Below are 18,539 nucleotides of genomic sequence, written 5' to 3' on the forward strand. Positions count from 1 at the left end.
GTTGAGCTAAGAAGTTAGATTTTACTTTATAGTTAAAGAGCCATAGTTAATTTTATAGTTACATTGAAGATGTTTCAGCAGTGATTTCTTCATATATTCTAGAAAAACACTTGGTTGAAATTAAATCCCATTTCAGTGAGAAACATGAGAACTTTCAGATCCTGGAATTTTTATTCGGTTCTTAATAAGTAAACTCATAGAATATTTCTAAGTCACAAAATGTGGTAGTGATCACATACATAATTTTTAATACAGAAAGAAAATAGAAGTCTTAATTTTTTTAGTTGTAAAATTTATTTTTTATATATATGTGTATATATTTTAAAGATTTTATTTATTTGACAGAGAGAGACACAGCGCAAGAGGGAACACAAGCAGGGGAGTGGGAGAAGGAGAAGCAGGCTTCCGCTGAGCAGGGAGCCCCATGCAGGACTTGATCCAGGACCCTGGGATCATGACCTGAGTTGAAGGCAGACACTTAACAACTGAGCCACCCAGGCACCCTAAATTTATTTTATATACTTGATAAAGAAATGTATTGTGTACTTTCTGAGGGGGAAGAACTTTATTAATATAATGAAAGTAGTCTTCTTCAACTTAGGTACTTATAAAAAAATGTAATTATTTGGATAAGGGTAATGTTTATGTCACTTAACTATAAGATTCACCCTAACAAGTTCAGGCAGTTTACATTAATGAAGAATGAAAAATATAATTTGAAGCTGTATGAACAATATGCAATGTGTGCCATTATTTAGTTTAAATCATAAAAGTTTTCTTAGGTGTTTTGCTATCTAATTTGGAGTTTGAAAAGCAAGATAATGCTTATTTAACTTCATAAAAAATGAGGTATTGGCAACAAAGCCTATTGCTAGATGCCTGATCAATCTAACTTTTTAAGGCTGTCTTTCATTAGAGTGTGTGCGTGTGTGTGTGTGTGTGTGTAATAAGCACTTCCTACAATACCTTTCAAGCAGTCAAGTTCATGGTATTTGACAAATTTTTGCTCTTTTGACTTGATTTTAACATAGTGTTTTAACAATTGTTGCTACCTTTTATAGGACTTGGAAAACAGTGCAGGTGAACTTAGTGAAGGACAAAGGCCCAGGCTGACAGCAGCAGCAGAGAACATCTTACTGGGACAGTCTGTCTCTATGCAGTCACCTGCCACTAATGCAGAGTTTTCGGATAAAAAATGTGCTCCTCAGCCATTATCTCAGCAATATGACACAGTTGCAGGTATACACCAAAATATTGCTTCTTGATATAGCATTTATTAGAATGTACTTGAATCCCATCACACTTCCTTTGTACTGTTTCCAGGCTGAATGCCATATTCTGTTTTGTGTTATAATTGTGATAGTGATCCTAATCTGAATTAAGAAAATTGCTATTTTCAGGTAGGGGCAAAATTTCTTTATTAAAAAGGGTCTTCATTATTGAAAAGTTTAGTAATGACTATTTTTTTGTGGTCTATATATTTTCCCAGATGTGATTCAGGTGTCAGTACGTGAGCCACTGGTTGGTGCATGGGATAATTTTGGTAATAGGCATACATATACTTAAAATTTTTTAATAGTGATGTATTTTATTTATTTATTTATTTAATTTTATTTTACTATATATTAGAAAAAATATAATTTAGAACACCAAACTGTGACAGAACATATCTTGTGTAGGACAAGGTTAAATTAGATAATCCTCTAGAAATTCATTCTTTACACTGTAAGGATTTCTGACACAATGCTCAGTGTATTCATGACTAGTTTAGAACCTCATTAGCCAGACTTTCTGCTATAACACTTTGGAAATAAGAATAGAAAAGAGAGGGGTGCCTGGGTGGCTCAGTGGGTTAAAGCCTCTGCTTTCAGCTCAGGTCATTATCCCAGAGCCCTGGGATCAAGCCCCGCATCAGGCTTTCTGCTCAGCAGGGAGGCTGCTTCCCTCTCTCTCTCTGCCTGCCTCTGCCTACTTGTGATCTCTCTCTGTCAGATAAATAAATAAATAAATCTTAAAAAAGAATAGAAGAGAGAATACTGATCACTAGCATATATGGTTGATTCTTATTATCTTTGCTATCTGTGGAGTCATCAGAAACACTGAGTTAGTAAATACTGACCCATTGCTCCTTGGGGGAAAATACAGCCTAGATTCCTGCAAGCCTCTGATCATAACATCTTTGTCAACTGATCAATATGTAACTGTGTTAATGTGTGTTTCTTTTTAAAGAAATTTATTGTAATATATATTGTTGGTTCATTGACATTGAGCTCAGGGTCCGCAACACTGTATGTAGCTCGGGCCTGAACAAAGCTTCTGGAATCCATGTATTTTCTCTCTAAGGCCTGTCACAGCTTTGTGCACTTAAGACACCAGATGGCACTTCAGCAGTCTGAGTGGGGCCACTTGAAACCACAGATCACCAACAAGAAGCACAAAGATGTGAACAGACAGTAAATAGACAGCAAAAGGGACCCTTGTTTATAGTATAAGAGCTGAAATAAGAAAACAGCATCACCTTGGTTCAGCCTCTGCTAGTAAATGGGTGATGCAAGTTTTTTTAGTCTACCCATGTCTGTGAATGATCACAAAATCACTGCAACTGTTGACTTGGGGATTAGAAGTAAATTTTATTGAGTAGGTGAATTTGCAAATATGGAATCAGCAAATTCATGAGGAGCAAATGTATTCTCATTTGCTGATTTTTCCATGCCCATTGCTGCATTCCCTTAAGTGAAAAGAACTTCCGGGGGTTTGCAGATTTTCCAAGGATCAGAAAAGGAAATGCATTAAGTCAGAAAAACATTAGTATAGAGTATTTAAAATCTCCATTTTATATTGGGTGAACACCTTGTACCATTCAGAATTAAGAGAAATTCAAGACTAAATTTTCCAGGAGAATAAATATAAAGTAAGATTGGAGTTATTTCTCATTTTGTGCACATAGTGAAGGCATTAAATATTTTACATTCTTTTAAACTAATAGGATTTTTAAAAAAGATTTTATTCATTTGAGAGAGAGAGAGTGAGCACAAGCAGCGGGAGCAACAGAGGGAGAGGGAGAAGCATACTCTCAGCTGAGCAGGGAGTCCGATGTGAAGCTCCATCCCAGGACTCTGGGATCATGAACTGAACCTAAGGCAGACATTTAACTGACTGAGCCACCCAGGCACCCCTAAATGAGTAGTATTTAAAATGGCATAAAATGTGACTTTTTGAAGTTTTTATTTAAATCCAGTTAGTTAACATACAATGAAATATTAGTTTCAGGTGTACAATATAGTGATTCCGTACTTCCATATATCAGGGGTGCTCATCACAAGTGCTCTCCTTACCTGTCTGTACCCCTGGGGCTAATAATACATTATATGTTAATAAAATTAATTTTTAAAAAAGCACACTCCATAATCCCCATCACCTATTTCATCACCACCCTCCCCACCTTCCCTTTGGCAGCCATCAGTTCTTTGTAGTTATGAGTGGGTTACGAGTGTGTTTCTTGGTTTGCTCCTCTTCCCCCCTCTCCTTTGCTTGTTGTATTGGTATCTCGCTATCTGCAAATTGCAGTTAAACAGAATTGACACTAGGTGGCTCTCACAGCTCACTTGACAGCTGCTAGGTACTTGAGAAAAACTAGGTACTTGTTAAATTATTATAGAATAAAATACATGAGGATATATCCTAGTTAGTCCCTGCTTATTCCTCTGATTAGAACCTAGCATATTATCTACCATACAATGGGCTTATAATAGTAGGTACACTGCAGGTATTTGTTTAATAGGGAAAAACAGTAAGTTCTGTGGCATAATATAAGATCGAGCATATAGATGAGGCAATTTAGCAAAGTGTGGCTAAGAATTTGGGCTTTTGGAATTTCAGATATCAGTCTGAGTTCCAGCTCTGTGTACTTTGAGGCAAGCAACTTACTATCTTTGAGGCCAGTAATTTTGTAGGGACTTATTTTGTTAGATTGATATAAGCAGAATGTATTGGTAAATTACAGTGTGGTTTGTCTTAGATATCTATAATGAAGTGAATGAATGGATCACATTTCTTTTCAAAACAGCAACATTTTATGAAGCAATCTGTCAATGACCCTTTGAGTTAATTCATTTGTCTGCTTCCTATATGCTTGGGAATAGAATTAATCTGCTTCATTTACAAAAACCAAATAAGGAAATGTTCAGAATTTATTATGGGCCCCCCAGTGTGTTTCAGTTATATTGCACTGTGAATTAGCTGTAGTTGAAAGCTGTTGCAATTGTGCATTTTGCAGATTAAAAAATATTTTTGATAGTGGTTTAGATGTTGAAACTACAGTTCTTACTTCATTTAAAAAAAAAAAAAAAAAACCCTACTCATTCATTTTATATATGGGTTGTGTGTTCTATTTGTTAACCGAGGCTCTCTTTTAAAGTTAGTATTAGGAAGAATGTCTGCCTTAGAATTTCCAAATAATAAAAAAAGTAAAATTAAAAATATATATTTTTGAGCCCAAGTTTCTTCATCTATCAAGTGGGGATAATATTAGTGTATTAGTTGTCTCTTGCTATTTAACAAATTACCCAACAATTTAGCAACCAAAGACAGAAACATTTATATTCTCACACAATTCTGAAAGTCATGAATCTGGTAGCAGCTTAGCTAGGTAATTTTCAGAATCTTCCTTGAAGTTGCCGTCAAGTTGTTTTCTGAGGCTGATGTCATCCGAAGGCTTCCACTACGGTTGGAAGATCTTTTTTCCAAGCTCACTCACATGGTTGCTGGCTGGAGGCCCCAGTTCCACTGCTGATGACCTAGCAGCTGGCCTCCCACAAAGATGATCTGAGAGAAAGTAAGCAATCAAGATGGAAACCACAAAGTCTTTCATAACCTAATCTCAGAAGTGACATGCCATCGTTCCTTCCACATTCTATCAATAACACAGAGCAATCCTGGAATAAGATGTAGTAGGGGATGATGAAAGGTATGAACCCCAGGAGACAGGATTCAGGACACCATCTTAGAGGCTGGTTACCACAAATAGTGTCCACCCTTTATGGTTATTAGGAATAGTAAATGACAATGCATATAAAGTAGTCAGCACAGTACTTACCACATGGTAAGTGGTGTTCTCTTTAATAATGACTAGAGTATGTAAAAATACCTTCTTATAGGGATTCAATAGAAATAGACTATCCACAGCTGCCTAGAAGGACTATGCCTGTAGAGAACTAACTTGTTCCTCTTGTTTTTAAGTATTTTGGCACATGGTGGTTACTACAGAAGAATGAATACCATGTATAATTATTTCTGCTGTGACTAATCTCATGCCTTATATATGTACATATATATTTTTAATTAGAGAAAGAGAGGTGGAGGGGGCAGAGAGAGAGAGAGAATCTAATTAAGCAGGATCCATGCCAGCACAGAGCCTGATGCCGACGTTGATCCCACAACCCTGACATCAGGACTTGAGCCAAAATCAAGAGTTGGACGTTTAACTGACTGAGCCATCCAGGCGTCCCTATATTGTTTTTTAAATAACTTTACCTGTCGAGGCTCATCAGTTCTTACCTTGCATATCTCCACTTCTGTTCATTTTCAGAAAGTATCCTATTTGCAACCTATATTTCCCTACCACTCTTCCTAATCCCGAGGCCCTCAGTTTGGGTTGAGTAACAAAAAGATGCAAAATTAGTTTTGAAGAGTTGCCTTAGAATCCTAATATGTAAACTGGTATTTTTGGAATGAATTGTGAGGACTCTGGAATACACTACCAATTATAGCTCTCATTTATTCAGAAAACTTCTATTGAATACTACTATGTATCTGGAACTACATTATATTACTATGGTGTTAGGTACTTGAGATACAGAGATGATAGACACCTACTCTCAAGGAAGTTTACAAACTACTGTAAGAGAAATACAAGAAAGAACTGTGTGATTAGTACAATACACATTGCTGTGGGACTGCAGGGGATGACTCTACCCATACATGAAACCTCAGAGGTTTCCCACAAGTCGATATGATATTGAATCTTAATGGTGGAGTACAATAAGCATCCAGTTCATTCATTTGTTACTTATTCATTCAGAAAATATTTTTTGAGTGCTTGCTATACTCTAACCATATTCTGGGAGCTAGGAATATAAAACCAAGTAAGATCCTATCCATAATGAGTTTTTTTCTCTAGTACAAGTAATAGATGAGAGGACATAAATATGCAATGAATTGTAGTTATTTTGATGTTTGTATAGAATGGGGTACAGGTCACTTGTATCTGGAGAGGGGAATCAGAAAACACTTTGTACATGAGAGGACGCTTACGTAAAATGGATTCTTGAAGATGAACAGATGTTTGCTGTGTAGTAAATGAGGAGAGACCTTGTGGGCCAAATATGCAGTGAGACAATGAAAAAGAAAAGAAAATAACAAGACTTTATCGGGGAAATATAAGTATCTTATCCATGAATTAGAGCGTAGGATAGATTGGAGTAGTGAGCCCAAACTAGGTCCTAGAAAATCCTGAATAATATATGAAATAGTTTTTGGATTTACTCTTGAGATGATAGGGATCCATTTGTGAACCAAATAGAAAATAATGCCCATCTTGTTTTATATTTATGCCCATGAAAAATTCAGTCTTGAATTTTCAGGAAATGTTCAGAAATTCAGAATTTCTATCAATTCTGAATGTTTTATGATATTCACAGATCCATTAAGGATTATAAGTAAATGACTGATATGATGATCTTTGTCTTTTATTTCGCATGATCATCTGAGGTACAGTGTGATGAAAAGATTGGAAAGGATTAAGGCTAGAGGCAAGGAGCCTGGTTGGACAGCTATTACGGTAAAGCTGGTAAAACATTATTCAAGAGTGAGGAAATATAAAAAGGGAGATTTGAAAGACAAGAAGGAGAATGGACAAGACTTAGTTTGAATATGAGAAAAGCAAAAGAAAGGAAAACATATCCGTATGGTTGGTTGGGTGGAATTTCCATTCACTGAGTTGAGAGAGAGGGACTATGGAGTAGGGGTAGAATTAGGAGGAAGTAAGGATGAATGGGCCTTTAAGCATGTTGAAGTTGAGGCACCTTTGGGTTTCATACAAATGGAAAAATGTATTAGGTTTGACAAACCCAAAGCTGCTGCTGGCATTGGCAATTTTGGATGGACTTAGTCTTCTCTGAAAGTCTTAAGTGTCTAAGGTTGATTTTTCATTGCAGTAAGATGCTAGAAAAGTAAAATTAGGGATTTCAAGTTAAGATAAATTTGATGTGAATAATATAATAGTTACAAAGAGCTAAATTACATTATACAGACAAGACGCCCACACTCAATGAGTATGCTTTTTAGAAGTGACACCATTTGTGGTGTTGAGCAAATTTAGCATTGTTATGATAGCTTTCAGGGAATTCCTACCTGACCCTTTATTACTGGGTTAGATACCTGTCATACATGCTCTCTACATAGTTCTCTAATGTTGCCTGCCTAATTTTGCTTTTGTCACACTAATCTGTAATCTAATTTGTAATCTAACAAAACTTTATCTTGTTCACTGTCCTATCCCTGTCATCTAACAGAGTCTGTATCACCTAGGTCATAGTAAATATATGTTCAACAATAGGGTCTTCTATGGATTGAAAGCTATTACATGCTTTGAACACTTTGGGGAGATAGTTGATTATATACCTTCTGGATTTTTACATTTAGGTCTTTTATCAAAATTTACTTTGTGTCTTTTTAATGAATTTTTTCTTTATACCATACATTAACCACACATAATCTTACATAAAACAAAATGTGATTATATTATATATTAAATTATAGACTACTTTTTTAGTGTGACTGCCATCCATTCCTCATGCTCACATTTTCTCCTATCCCATATTTTGCCTTACCCCAGCTAACTCACGTTAAGATTCTGGCATGTAATCTTTCTGTTTTTGTCCATAGACACACTCACATGTATAGTATACATGGTAGGTATATATGATATGTGTGTGTGCTGTTAATTTACAAGTCGAGATCATATCATGCCCACTTCCCTGCATTTGTTTTTATACAATAAATCTTATGGAAATCACTAGTCTCTGATTGCCTATGCATTTCTGTCTTCACGTTTGTTGGCCATTTGGATTTGCTCTTTTGTCAATTACCTACTTAAGTTCTTTCCCCGTTTGTTAGGGTCTAAATTTTTCTTAAAACCATACAATAACTATTTCAATTGTCAATTACCTACTTAAGTTCTTTCTCCATCTGTTAGGGTCTGAATTTTTCTTAAAACCATGTAATAACTATTTCTATATTTTAGATGTTTTCTATCACCTGTGTTGCACATCTTTTTCCAAATTTATACTGAATTTATTATCATTATTTATGGTCTTTCTTTGCCATATAGGTAACAGAATTTTTTATATAGTTATTTCTATCTTCTATACTTTATGTGTTTTTATGGCTTGATTAGGTTTCTCCTAACATAAGTTTATACCTGTAGTCTTGTAGATTTTCTTGCGAGCTTTTCATTATTTAGTGTATTTATATTTAAGTCTATCTGGAATTAACTTTTTCAAATGATGTAAAGTAGAAGCCCAATATGATTTTCTTCCACATAAATAGCTAGTTGGGTCAGCATCAACTAATATATAAGCTGTTTTTCTTCCTACTGAATTAAAATATCGACCAGTTTGTATATTCTCATAGAGGTGGGAATATTTTTCTGGATTCTTTATTATAAGTAATCTGAATGCTTTATGAACTTAAACATTAGACTATTGTGTCTTTATGGCACATTCTGTTATCTGATAGGGCAAGTTTCCGCTTCAAAAATTTTTTCATACTTTTGTTGGCAGGTCTCAGGCATTTGTTCTATATAAACTATAAAACTTTTTTTCTGTTAAAAATCACCCTAGGGGCACCTGGGTGGCTCAGTGGGTTAAAGCCTCTGCTTTCGGCTCTAAGTCTTGGGATCGAGCCCCGCTTCGGGTTCTCTGCTCGGAGGGGAGCCTGCTTTCCCCTCTCTCTCTGCCTGCCTCTATGCCTACTTGTGGTCTCTGTCTGTCAAATAAATAAATAAAATATAAAACAAAACAAGGGGCACCTGGGTGGCTCAGTGGATTAAGCCGCTGCCTTCGGCTCAGGTCTGATCTCAGTGTCCTGGGATTGAGCCCCGCATTGGGCTCTCTGCTTGGCGGGGAGCCTGCTTCCCCTTCTCTCTCTGCCTGACTCTCTGCCTACTTGTGATCTCTCTCTCTGTCAAATAAATAAATAAAATCATTAAAAAATTTTAAAAAAATTAAATTAGTCCTTAATTTCAGTTCAAAAAAGGGAAACTGAAGATCTCTTGCATGCAGAATAGAACCAGGACCTGTAGACTCTGCTAAAGAAAAAAAAAAAAATTAAAAAAAACCACCCTAATGGGAATTATACTAAGTTATGTATTAATATTGGAAGAATTAATATTTTTATGGTATATCATATTATATTCATATCTTGTTCTGTTCTTGTCAATAAGATGTAATAATTTTCATCATATGGATTCTATGCTTTTCTTAATAATCTTATTTTTAATTATTTTAAAGTTTTGGTCACTATAGTAAAGGTGTTTTTTTCTGTTTTTAGGTGGATACTAGTATAATATAGAGAAAAATCAATGATTTTTATATATTTATCTATCAGTCACATTACCAAATTCTTTTCTCAGTTTTAATAGAGTTCTTTTTCCTCACTAGAGTCTCTTGTTTTTCTAGATATATAACCATATTATCAGCACAGTTTTAAATATCTTCTCTTTTAACATTACTTGTGCTAATTCTTTTATCTTAATTCATTTGCCTGCCTTAGGAAAATCTTGGAAAAGTGACATATGAATAGAGTAAGATATATCAGAATATAAAAAAGCCAGTATACAAGGCTTGGAACAATAGTTTATCTGAATGATGGGTATTATTATCATTATTAAGTTAATCATATCATATGCTAGATAATTAAATGACAATAGAATAGGTAATAATTTTGAGAAATTGTTTTGTACAGATTGAATCTGGAAAGGTAAAAATTAAAACTCAAGGTGTATATTTTGCTTTTTGTAAAACTCATCTAAAAATAGAGATTAATATAAAAGATCAGAGGGTAATTTATTAGCTGTACCAAAGAAATTGTCAATACACTTACTTTTTTTTTTCTCCCCTTTTCAGAGAGGGAGAGGTGGAAAGTGGGTCAGAGAGAGAATCTTAAGCAGGTTCCATATGGAGCCCAATCAGGGGCTCCATCTCCCAACCCTGAGATTATGATGTGAGTTGAAATCAAAAGGTGGATGCTTAACCTACTGAGCCATCCAAGCACCCCCTACACTGACTTTTTTTTTTAAATACACTGACTTTGAATGGAAAATATTTATGATGTCTTTAAGATACTATTTCATTTGAAAGAATTTGTTTATGTATGATACTTCAGATATAAATCTATTTCTGTTGACTACAGTGAGATATACTACACTGTGCTAAATATTCGAAAGGTGGCATTAATTAGGAAAAACAGAATTTTCTTAGAGATATTTCAGGAGGAATGTAAAATAAAGAACAATGGGAGTTGGAAAATGAGGATTTTAAAGATTTTTTTAAAATTTATTTATCAGAGAGGGGGGGGGAGAGAGCGAGCACAGGCAGACAGAATGGCAGGCAGAGGCAGAGGGAGAAGCAGGCTCCCTGCTGAGCAAGGAGCCCGATGTGGGACTCGATTCCAGGACACCGGGATCATGACCGGAGCCAAAGGCAGAATTCCTCTTACTAACTCTCTGCTTTTTTGGGTAGTCCGTTAACTTCCCTGAGCCTTAGCTTTGTCAGTAAATGATAGGGATAAAACTATCTCACCTGCCTATCTAACAGAATGATTATAATATTCAAATTAAATGATAATGTATGTGAAAGTGCTTGGAGTATAAGATACCATGATATTGTTAGATACATTGATAGTTCTGCTCCTATTCCCTTCTTTTTATTGATTTGATGCCATTATTGATAAGATGCCATTTGGATGAAGAAAAGAACTTGATTATTTGAAGAAAAATGTCTATAGAACAGAGCTAAGCAATAACAACATTTTCTAGCTTGGAAATTTCCCCTTGTTTTCACACTGCATTTTAGAAAGAAAATATTCTACTGACTCTTACTGATAGAAAAGGTAAGCTGGAATGTTAAGAGTTGATGTGAAAGAGCAGGGTTGGTTGTAACCTGCATTAGCAACTTGTTGATTGGAACCTTAGAATAGTCCATAGACTTGTCTGCACTGAGGTACTTTGTGCATTCTCTACAAGCTTTGTTTTGATTGCAATGAAGACTTGGTACCAAATTATTTTGGTTAAAGTACACTGCTACTTCTTATTCCACAGTGAGAAATATTGGTAATTTTAGTCAATTAATTGTTCCTTTTCTAAGATAAATTAAACAATTTTTACTTTTTGTTTATATCTTTGATAGCAGGTGGTGGTTATGAAGATTCATGTGCAAGTCATGGTCCAATGAGTTTGGGAGAATTGGAGTTGCAGCCAAATTCTAATCCTGCACTTCCCACAACACTTCTGACAGCACAAGAAAATAATGTTAAGTTATCAGGAGCTGCTGAAGATATTCATCAGGTATCCAATTAAAAACTCTTGTACTTTACTTAAAATGAGAATGGGAACAATATTGTCTTAGCATGTAGTATACTGTATGGAGCATAGAGTCTTTGTAGTCATGTTTCCTTTATTTACTGATTCACGCCTGGATACAAATCTTAGCTCTTAGGATTCTAGCTGTGACCTTGAACACATAGCCTTTTTCTAAGCCTCAGTCTCCTCATCTTTATTTTAAAGATTAAAAAATAACATATATAAAGTGCTTGTCATCTAGTTAGGTAGCTATTATCATTTATACTTTGTATACCCATGCAATATCGAGCTCAGTAATTTACTGTAGTAGGTACTCAAGAATTATTTATTATATTAAAATTTGCAAAAGTTGTTAACATGAAAGCATATGAAATTTCATGCTGAGTTAGGCCAGTGGCCCATGTAATTCTGTGTACTGAAAAAGTAGATTAATTACTCTTCAACATTAACAGTTTTGTATCTGTGTAATAGCAATGCATTTTTCACTGTTGATTCATTTATTCACTAAGTATTTATTGCATGGTATTGTATAGCATTGCACGGTGTTGGTATTACTGGCCACCTCAGGAGTTTCCTGAGTGAAATTCAAAACTGGCTTCCTATGCATGGAGAGCAAGGAGAGACCGAATAATGACAGACCACTTCAGAGTGGTAGGTGGCAGGTTCAGTAATTAAGGGAACTTATCGATGAGGCTTGTCTTGGGCAACTGTAAGACAAGTAGTTCTCTGTACCTGCCTACTAGAATCTTAAAAGTTTATATGGAAGCCTTCATTTGGTTCAGTCAGCTATTCAGTCCAGATGAACACTTGGAACACTTCACTCTCTCAAGGCTATGTCCTTGGAACTGCTGCTAGTATGCAAATACTAGGTGTGATGTATATTCCAAAGACGGGGAGGAAGTAAGGTACCTTGATTGACTGGGTTCAGCCTCTGGGTCAACTGTCATTGATAAGAATCCAGAGGTATCTTTTTAAATTCCTGTCAAAGCATATCTGATAGATGTTTTCAGGAACTCATTCATAATTAGGCCCATAAAACAGGAAAAAGAAGAAAGAAAATGGCTTTGTAATTCGTGATGTGTGATTGTGAAAGAATGTGTGAATATGAGACAGTTTCAAATTCGGTTAGGTTATAAGTAAGAAAGAGAGATGATAGCGCTTATGGTGGAATATACATTTCTTGAATGGTGAAGGAGGGTAACAATACCTAGTATCTTGTGAGAATCAAAAGATGTTACTATATATAAGGCTCTTCGAAAATTGCAGTGTATTATGCAGATTTTTGTTTTATGTAAAAGTGGTTATATGGCAGAGCTTACAAGCAAATTAAGTTTTTATCCTGTCTAAATCCATCATGTGTATATATCTAAGATAGTTTGATTTATAAGGAGCTCTGAATTCTCTAGTAAAAATAGAAATAATTTGAATATTTGAAATCTGTGTGTATTATCCAAATCTTTTTCAAAAATTTATTTCCAATATCTTTTCATTAGTAGTATGTACTTTATCACCCATTTAGCAATTAGAAAGCATGCTTAGTATTTGAACTTTATATAAGAAACATCTAAATAATTTTCTTGCTCAGAAATCTTTAAAGTAACTTTAAAGGCAGTATTATGACTTCATGTCTTAAATTCTTTAGTACCAACAAAAGCATGACCAAGATGTTAAGCAAGTTGAACATAGGCCAGCACAAAGTCGTTTAATACGTGTAAGAAATAAATCTGATACTTCACTTTCACAGCAACAAGGTAAGATTAGTTTTCTTCTAATACAATAGTTTGATACTTGTCCTGATATTGAATAAGTATATAATGAGAATTCTTTATTTTTATATACATCTCATTCTTGTTCTATAGGCTTTTTGTTTTCTCTTGGTCCATTGGGATAAAGAATCTGGTATCATATTTGACTGTATGTGTATTCTTTTTACCAATAAACACTATTTCTAATGGAATTTAAAAACTTTTAGGTAGTGTTTTTCCTTTAATTTTACCCTTTAGTTCTTGTGCAATTGGATGCCTTTTTATCTATATTTGGGCCTATATCTGTGTCATAGTTGTCTGTTTTAAAATTATAATACGATAAAGGTAAGGGGCTATGTCTGTAAAGGTGATTTGTAAAGGGTATTTAGAGTTGTGGATGATGTTGACCAATAAGTACAATGTAAGGAAACTAAGGACTCTCACATTACATGCTATTAATATGAATGAACTTTTTCTGTACCGCTCAAAGTTGTGTGGTTGAATTTCATCTCTACCATCAGCATCACAGTAGTTTGATGTTGCCTTTGTGTTTCTGAAAGACTGTTGGCTTTGTGCTTTATTTACCTTCCGCTTCTTAGTCATTTAAATTTAATATAACCTAAATTCTGAAATTAGGCAGTAGAAATTAAGATATCTTCTGTTTTAAAACTTTACTTCCACAATCTAGGAAGAAGTATTAGAAGTGTTTTGAGCAGTAGAACATTTTTCTTTGCTTTTGTAATTGTGATTTTTGTCTCATTTATTGAATGCCAACATAATTGCAAATGTAACTCAGCAGTTAGTGTTCTAGGAAAGACTTAAATGAGGAAGTACTCAAGATAATTATTGAAATTATGCTATGTAGATTTTAGATTTTTACTTTTCTGCTTTCTGTTCCTCTCTTGCTCCAACTTCTCAGTACTTTGCCTTCCTGACCACTTTTTCAACCTAACCATGGTATAGTAGTATTAATATTGTGTTTTAGAATCTAATGAAAACTTGCCTGTAAAACTCTTATAGTATTTAAACCTTAATTATGACTATATATAGATATGAGCAAATGAATGTTTCTAAGATAATATCGGGCTGACTTGATGTCCTTCTACTAAGTACTGTTACCATTCATGGTCAAATACTATACATAAAGTTAGGTTTTTAAAAATTAAAATTTCTTAAAATTATTAGTAAATTATTATATGTAATGAAATATTTGGGAAATATTGTATGTAATGAAATGATCATTTTTCTCAATTGATAGGAAAATTTAGTAAGATTTTAAAGTATCTCTCTAGGAAAGTGACATCGCTTTCTGTGTCATATTTATAAACATTGACCACAAGATGGCAATAGTTAAATTCTTATGGACTCCAAACAGACTCTACAATGTCATTAAATAATATCTAATTAACATTTAATAAGTCAATAAAAATCATAAGAAGAATAAAAGAAACCAAGATGTTAGTCCTTTAAAGAAAGTTTTATTTAGAAAGAATTCAGAACATTTGAACTTAATATATGTAATTTTTTTCATTTACCTTTATATGTAGTACAGAAGTTAAGAAAGCTGACCTATATCAGTTTTGACTGAGACAAATAAATACCCAGTTAGCTATAAATAGAACATTTTAAAATAGAAGCCAAGTGTTTCACTCTATAATTGATACACATCTCTAAACTGAAAATTTTTTGAATGAATACAATTGCCTTGGCAGATATAGTCAGTTATGACTTTTTTCTCATAAACTTTGTGGGCTTTATTTTTTTCTTTCTCTGATCAAACTCTGACATTGCCAAACATTTCAGAGAATAGGAGAGTCAGCGTGCCAAAATTATCGTCTAGGGCTCTCAGGACTTTGAAGGAATTCAATCCTATCTCTCATACAGAGGCCTTGAAGAAAATGAAGGAAATTAACCTTATCACAAGGGAATCAAAACCACGTATTTTCTGACAGATAAATGCTTCTAAGAATACTTGAATCCCAAATTACGACTATTTCAGGAGGAAGCATCATGTATTTCACTTTGAAATGTGTGGTAGTTTAATATGTGTATATAAAGAATCAAAAAGCTTACTAGCAGTATCAGCTCTTGCAGTGATCATTAAATACTGACCAAAGATATGATAGGACATGGGTTCTAGCACTATGCTTCCAAGAAATCTGTGAAATCCTTGTTTTTTTTTTCTCCTTTGATTATGACTTTCAGGTTTTAACATAAAAGAGAGAAATTGACTTGTCTCTGGAATGTAAGAGTGAAACTCTTTCATTTGGTATTGAATTCATTGGATATATTTTCATGATACCACTTATCTGATTCTATGTCCTGATTAATGGTTCTAAAGTAAAAGCAATCATTTAAGTGATTTTAATGAGTCATTTAAATTTTTTCCTTTTTACTATTGTAAGTTAACTTTTACTGTATCTTTTACTATGCAAGTTAACTGTCTTCCATATTAATGAGAGACTAGTTTTATTTTTTATTTTATTTTATTTTTTTAGATTTTATTTATTTTATTTGACAGGCAGAGATCACAAGTAGACAGAGAGGCAGGCAGAGAGAGAGAGAGGAGGAAGCAGGCTCCCTGCTGAGCAGAGAGCCTGATTCGTGGCTCTATCCCAGGACCCTGGGACCATGACCTGAGCCACAGGCAGAGGCTTAAACCCAATGAGCCACCCAGGTGCCCCGAGAGACTGGTTTTAAATCCACTTATTTGTTATAAACCCAGGAACAATTAAAATCTATAAAGTAATGTATTAAAATAGTTCACTTTGTTTTTTTATTTTTTACATTTATCAGTATCTGTTTACATTCTATCAGTATGGTTGACACATAGTGTTACATTAGTTTTCTGGGTACAGTTTATATATTACGCTATGCTCATCACAAGGGGAGCTGCTATCTGTCATCATACAACACTGTTACAATATCACTGGCTATATTCCTTATGCTGTACTTTTAAAAATTATTTTTATTAACATATAATGTATTATTTGCCCCAGGGGTACAGGTTTGTGAATCGTCAGGCTTACACATTTCACAGCACTCACCATAGCCCATACCCTTCCCAATGTCCATCAACCAGCCACCCTCTCCATACCACCCCCCACCCACCCAGTAACCCTCAGTTTGTTTTGTGAGATTAAGAGTCTCTAATGGTTTGTCTCTCTCCTGATCCCATCTTGTTTCATTTTTTCCTTCCCTACCCCCCAAACTCCCCACTCTGACTCTCAAATTCCTCATATCAGGGAGATCATATGATCATTGTCTTTCTCTGATTGACTTATTTCATTCAGCATAATCTAGTATTATGATCTAGTTCCATCCACATCATTGTAAATAGTAAGATTTCATTTCTTTTGATGGCTGCATAGTATTCTATTATATATTTATACCACATCTTCTTAATCCATTCATCTGTTGATGGATATCTAGGTTCTTTCCGTAGTTTGGCTATTATGGACGTTGCTGCTATAAACATTTGGTGCACATGCACCTTCAGATCACTACATTTGTGTCTTTAGGGTTAATAACCAGTAGTGCGATTGCTGAGCCATAGAGTAGCTATATTTTCAACTTTTTAAGGAACCTCCATGCTGTTTTCCAGAGTGGCTGCACCACCTTGTATTCCCACCAGCAGTGTAGGAGGGCTCCCCTTTCTCCGCATCCTCACCAACATCTGTCATTTCCTGACTTGTTAATTTTAGCCATTCTGACTGGTGTGAGGTGGTATCTCATTGTGGTTTTGATTTGTATTTCCCTGATGCCGAGTGATGTTGAGCACTTTTTCATGTGTCTGTTGGCCATCTGGATGTCTTCTTTGCAGAAATGTCTGTTCATGTCTTCTGCCCATTTCTTGATTGGGTTATTTGTTCTTTGGGTGTTGCATTGAGAAGTTCCTTATAGATTTTGGATACTAGCCCTTTATCTGATATGTCATTTGCAAATATCTTCTCCCATTCTGTCAGTGTCTTTGGTTTTTGTTGACTGTTTCCTTTGCTGTGCAAAAGCTTTTGATCTTGATGAAGTCCCAATAGTTCATTTTTGCCCTTGCTTCCCTTACCTTTGGCAATGTCTCTAAGGAAGAAGTTGCTGCGGCTGAGGTTGAAGAGGCTGCTGCTTGTGTTTTCCTCAAGGATTTTTATGGATTCCTGCCTCACATTGAGGTCTTTCATCCATTTTGAGTCTATTTTTGTGTGTAGTGTAAGGAAATGGTCCAGATTCATTCTTCTGCATGTGGCTGTCCAGTTTTCCCATCACCATTTGTTGAAAGGCTGTCTTTTTTCCATTGGACATTCCTTCCTGCTTTGTCTAAGATTAGTTGACCATAGCATTGAGGGTCTCTTTCTGGACTCTCTATTCTGTTCCATTGGTCTATGTGTCTGTTTTTGTGCCAGTACCATACTGTCTTGATGATGACAGCTTTGTAATAGAGCTTGAAGTCTAGAATTGTGATGCCACCAACTTTGGCTTTCTTTTTCAATATTCCTTTGCCTATTCGAGGTCTTTTCTGGTTCCATATAAATTTTAGGATTATTTGTTCCATTTCTTTGAAAAAAATGGATGGGATTTTGATAGGGATGCATTAAATATGTAGATTGCTTTAGGGAGCATAGACATTTTCACAATATTTATTCTTCCAATCCAGGAGCATGGAACATTTTTCCATTTCTTTGTGTCTTCCTCAATTTCTTTCATGAGTACTTTATAGTTTTCTGACTATAGATTCTTTGTCTTGTTGGTTAGGTTTATTCCTAGGTACCTTATGGTTTTGGGTGCAATTATAAATGAGGTTTACTCATTAATTTCTCTTTCTTCTGTCTTGTTGTTGGTGTAATGAAATGCAACTGATTTCTGTGCATTGATTTTATATCCTGACACTTTACTGAATTCCTGTACCAGTTCTAGCAGATTTGAAGTGGAGTCTTTTTGGTTTTCCACATGAGTATCATATCATCTGCAAATGGATCCCAATTATTCTAATATTGTTTCATCTTATGGTATCATTTATCTCTCGAATTCTCCCCTTGTGGTCCAGTAGTTGTCTCTCTTTTGCTCAGCTTCTTTATTCTCCATCATTTGATCTTCTGCATCACTAATTCTCTCTTCTGCCTAATTTATCCTAGCAGTAGGAGCCTCCATTTTTGATTCACCTCATT

The 18,539-nt window shown here is 34.8% G+C and overlaps 1 protein-coding gene across 14 annotated transcripts in view; it reads left to right on the forward strand.

Moving 5' to 3' along the window:
- KIAA0586 (KIAA0586 ortholog) overlaps nt 1-18,539 on the forward strand; it is a 139,525-nt gene that overhangs the window by 75,105 nt on the left and 45,881 nt on the right. For 12 of the 14 annotated variants that reach the window (XR_009355704.1, XM_059182206.1, XM_059182213.1 and 9 more), the window contains 3 exons: nt 1,062-1,239; nt 11,466-11,623; nt 13,281-13,389. Coding sequence is in view for 13 of the 14 variants with exons in the window: in XM_059182206.1 (XP_059038189.1) it covers nt 1,062-1,239; nt 11,466-11,623; nt 13,281-13,389 (445 nt within the window). In the remaining variant the exon portion in view is untranslated. The remainder of the gene's footprint in view (nt 1-1,061; nt 1,240-11,465; nt 11,624-13,280; nt 13,390-18,539) is intronic. The other 2 variants (XM_059182210.1, XM_059182219.1) reach the window with 1 other exon arrangement.

This window comes from Mustela lutreola, chromosome 7 (assembly GCF_030435805.1).
Source record: "Mustela lutreola isolate mMusLut2 chromosome 7, mMusLut2.pri, whole genome shotgun sequence".
Classification (NCBI taxonomy): domain Eukaryota; kingdom Metazoa; phylum Chordata; class Mammalia; order Carnivora; family Mustelidae; genus Mustela; species Mustela lutreola.